The 3,473-nt window shown below is 45.1% G+C and overlaps 1 protein-coding gene across 2 annotated transcripts; it reads right to left on the bottom strand.

The window, feature by feature from the left end:
• Positions 1-542: 542 nt before the first annotated feature.
• LOC147447875 (S-adenosyl-L-methionine-dependent methyltransferases superfamily protein) lies at positions 543-2,998 on the bottom strand. Of its 2 annotated transcripts, XM_086523761.1 has the most exons (3): positions 2,929-2,998; positions 2,536-2,819; positions 543-1,896 (listed from the first exon to the last, which is right to left on the bottom strand). In XM_086523761.1, the coding sequence occupies exon 3, from the start codon at positions 1,864-1,866 to the stop codon at positions 940-942; it is 927 nt and encodes a 308-aa protein (XP_086379887.1). In that variant the 5' UTR covers positions 1,867-1,896; positions 2,536-2,819; positions 2,929-2,998; the 3' UTR covers positions 543-939. The 2 variants fall into 2 exon arrangements, with proteins under 2 accessions (XP_086379887.1, XP_086379888.1); XM_086523762.1 differs by lacking the exons at positions 2,536-2,819; positions 2,929-2,998 and adding an exon at positions 2,148-2,458.
• Between the last annotated feature and the right edge of the window lie 475 nt (positions 2,999-3,473).

Genomic DNA, 3,473 nt, shown 5'->3' with positions numbered 1-3,473 from the left:
GCAAAGTCTCCTTTTCCGATCTCTAGCACAAAATGATTTTTGACAATCCTAGCAACCAGCCTCTGCAAACTTCTCATCACATTCCTGATCCAAGTAACTCTAACCAAAACCAACTCTGGCATCAGAGCTAACTTATCCAAATAATTGACCATGGGCATGATATAGAGAATCATTAAATTTACATGCAGCCATTATCCAGAAACCAATGAATCACGCTCTAGCTTATCATGAACAACGCACGCTGACGCGAACAAATTTAAGCACAATTTCCACCATTATCAAGTGATCCTCTTAAAGAGTACAAAAATCTCAAAAGTAAAGGCAGGATGAGGTTTTACACATTCCAACAAATAGCAACAAATTTTCAGCAGCATAAATTGAGACCTGCCGGAGACAGAGTTTATGTCAAATACATATACATGGCTACATAACAACAGAGCACTTTTGCTGCAAAGGACGGAAAAAAACAGTTTCATCAGAGCTTGAAAACCACCCACTAATATTTTCTGAGCTACCAATGTTGAGCTCTTACTTTGTCTTTCTGACACAAATTTTCCTGTATAATCGAACCCCGTTCGCAATCATAAATCAACCAAAAATACCGACCAGTGTGTGCATAGCAACCAGTCATAACAAATTTGATACAAAATTACAAAGGATACTCTCAAATTAAGAGCATTGCATTGCAAGAGGCTTATGTTGTTGCGGCTGAGCAAAAAAATTTGCTTCAAATAAAAAATCCCCGTATGTCACTACTTGCTAAGTGCATGCAGAGAATGTCTCTGCATCAAATTACCCATGTTAGCATCGACACGTCTCACCTTGCAATTATCTCAAGGAAGATTTTTGCATCCGTGAGACCAGTCAATTAATTATCAGCATGCCATTCGTTTGCTGATTTACCTGCATAATATGCAAACATCTTCTCCGAGTATCCTTTCACTTGCTCCTTAGTATCCAATGCTGTCCATCTGGCTCAACGCGGAGCCCTTTCAATCTAGCAAAAAGATCCACTGCCCTGCCCACACCTCTATTATCTAGCTTTGTGTAATAATCATGACCAAACATAACCCCACCAGGCTTAAGAAGGGAATACCCAAGATTGATGTCCGCCCAAGCGGAGTGAAAATCATGTGCCGCATCAACCTCAATGAGGTCCGCATACACACCCCATTCACATAAGGCACTCATTGCAGAGGTAGTCGAGAACGGCAAAGGTAATATATTTCCTGTGAAGTTCATAGTCTGCACATTCTGCATGAATTGGTAAAGAAGCTGCACATCTCCATTGGTTTGATGGAATTTGAACTTGTCTCTAAACCCCGGCCAACCTCGGAAGTCATCAACACATATGATAAAGACCTGGTGATCGAACGTAGACTTTGCCAATGTGGCCATGTGGATAGCAGAAGCCCCTAGATATGAACCCAGTTCTAAGATGATTTTGGGTTTAACTTCCTCAACTAGACGTGCAAATACTGCTCCTGTTGATCCCCATCCTCTAATGCGCTTTTCGCGCAAATAGGGCTTTGCTAACTCTGGCGGAAACTCCACAAATGGTGATATCCCATCAAAAACCTTGTTAAGAAGTAGGGTTTTGGCATCCTCCTGGCGAATGGGCTCGCCACATTTTGTTCGAAAAAGCACCAAATCCGTCAAGCTCCAATCTGTAATTGGGTCCAAAGCACTGGCGGCCTTGTGGATTCTGATGGGGGGAAGAGATTCTAATTGCTTCACAGGGCTGCTGCATTTTAGCAATGAGACCAGAGGTGATGTCAAAAAGCCCGACAAAAAGAAGACGACTGCTAAAAGTAGCAAAAAACCATGGCTCCGTTTGCCCCCATTGCTGAATCCAAACATATTCATCGCCTGTGGCGAGATTCAAATCAAAGCATTCTGCACATCGAGATCTGAGTAAGATTACATGTGAGCTAAAACCATAAAAGCCCTCATACAACCTCTTAAATCATGGTATTGTATATTCTTCTCTCAGGAAAGTACTTAAACTGCTCTCTCTCTCTCTCTCTCTCTCTCTCTCTCTCTCTCTCTCTCTCTCTCTCTCAATGCTGTTGCCCAGAAATGCCATACTGATTGACAACTTCATCTTCCATATGCATTCTAGATTCAAAGCAGAGTATCAAACTTACCGATTTATCAGTTTGAAAAGGTGCAAAGACATGTAGAGAGAGGTGTAATGGTGAACTCTTAGCGGTTTGTGCATAATGAGCGATGTGCTGCCTCAATGTGTGTATATGCAGAGAGAATCCGCGTATCTGTGTGTGTGTGTGAGACGTGGATGTGGATGGATGTCTTTTATGTAAACAGAGATCTTGTGATCAAAGCTTGAAAAACGGCAAAGTACAACCTGCGTGTGAGAGAGCTTTATGCTACTGCAGCGAACATGGGGAGGGGCAAAAGCAAAATGCGTGACAGATGAGCAAATATGAAAAGCTTGAGCACTGTGTGTGTGTGTGTGTGTGTGTGTGTGTGAGAGAGAGAGAGAGAGAGAGAGAGAGAGAGAGAGAGATTACAGACCTATATTTCGTTATTGGGGTTCATGAAGAGATGGCGTGAGATGGGGAGATTTCTTTCCGTCTGTCATAAATATGCACGCAAGTAATGATGATCAAGCTTCCTGAGTGAGCCTTCCAAAGACCGCCATAGCCATCACGCAGAAGCTGAAACGCCTCACCATGTTACACGTCAACAGGAATCATTGCAAATTTTGAGAGAGAGAGAGAGAGAGAGAGAGAGAGAGAGAGAAGCTGTCGGCCTCCAGGGTTGGGGATGTCCGCGATCTGTGTGGGTAACGATGAAAACTGCAAACCAATGGCAAATTCAAGGTGTGGGTATGTGTAATTCGTCAGTCTCCTGACTCTCCTGCAACCTCAGCTTGCAGGAGAGAGAGAGAGAGAGTTTTCAAGTCACCTTGCCACTCGTCGAGTGATGAGTCACGACAGCTGAGAGAGTGTTTTCCCTTCAAACTTGGAACGCCAATTGGAGTTGGTCCCGAAGGCTTTGACAAATTATGGGGCCTCACGTGTTTTCAAGTGGCTCGACCCCCCATGGCACTAAAGTGACAGAGGCGCACGTGGGGGTGGGTAAGGGGGTCGACGGAGGAGGAGGGTTGGCAGGCATCCCAAGGTGGGCAAGGCCCCCCAAAAAATGGCGGCACAACTGAGGAGCCCGGATTGGAACTCATGACCTCCCTTACCCACCCCCACGTGCGCCTCTGTCACTTTAGTGCCATGGGGGGTCGATGGCGGAGGAGGGTTGGCAGGCATCCCCAGGTGGGCAAGGCCCCCCAAAAAATGGCGGCACAATTGAGGAGCCCGGATTGGAACACACGACCTCATGCCCCACCGTCTTTTGAGGCTTGAGCTAACCACATCGCTCGTCCGCGTGCATGTGAAAGGATAGCCATTTTACATGGTATTATAAACGATAAACTTGGACTGGTCTTGAACTAAACC

This window comes from Adiantum capillus-veneris, chromosome 11, assembly GCF_014529385.1.
Source record: "Adiantum capillus-veneris isolate H3 chromosome 11, ASM1452938v2, whole genome shotgun sequence".
Classification (NCBI taxonomy): domain Eukaryota; kingdom Viridiplantae; phylum Streptophyta; class Polypodiopsida; order Polypodiales; family Pteridaceae; genus Adiantum; species Adiantum capillus-veneris.
The sequence above is the reverse complement of the archived record's forward strand: the minus strand, read 5'-3'. Positions and strand labels throughout refer to the sequence as shown.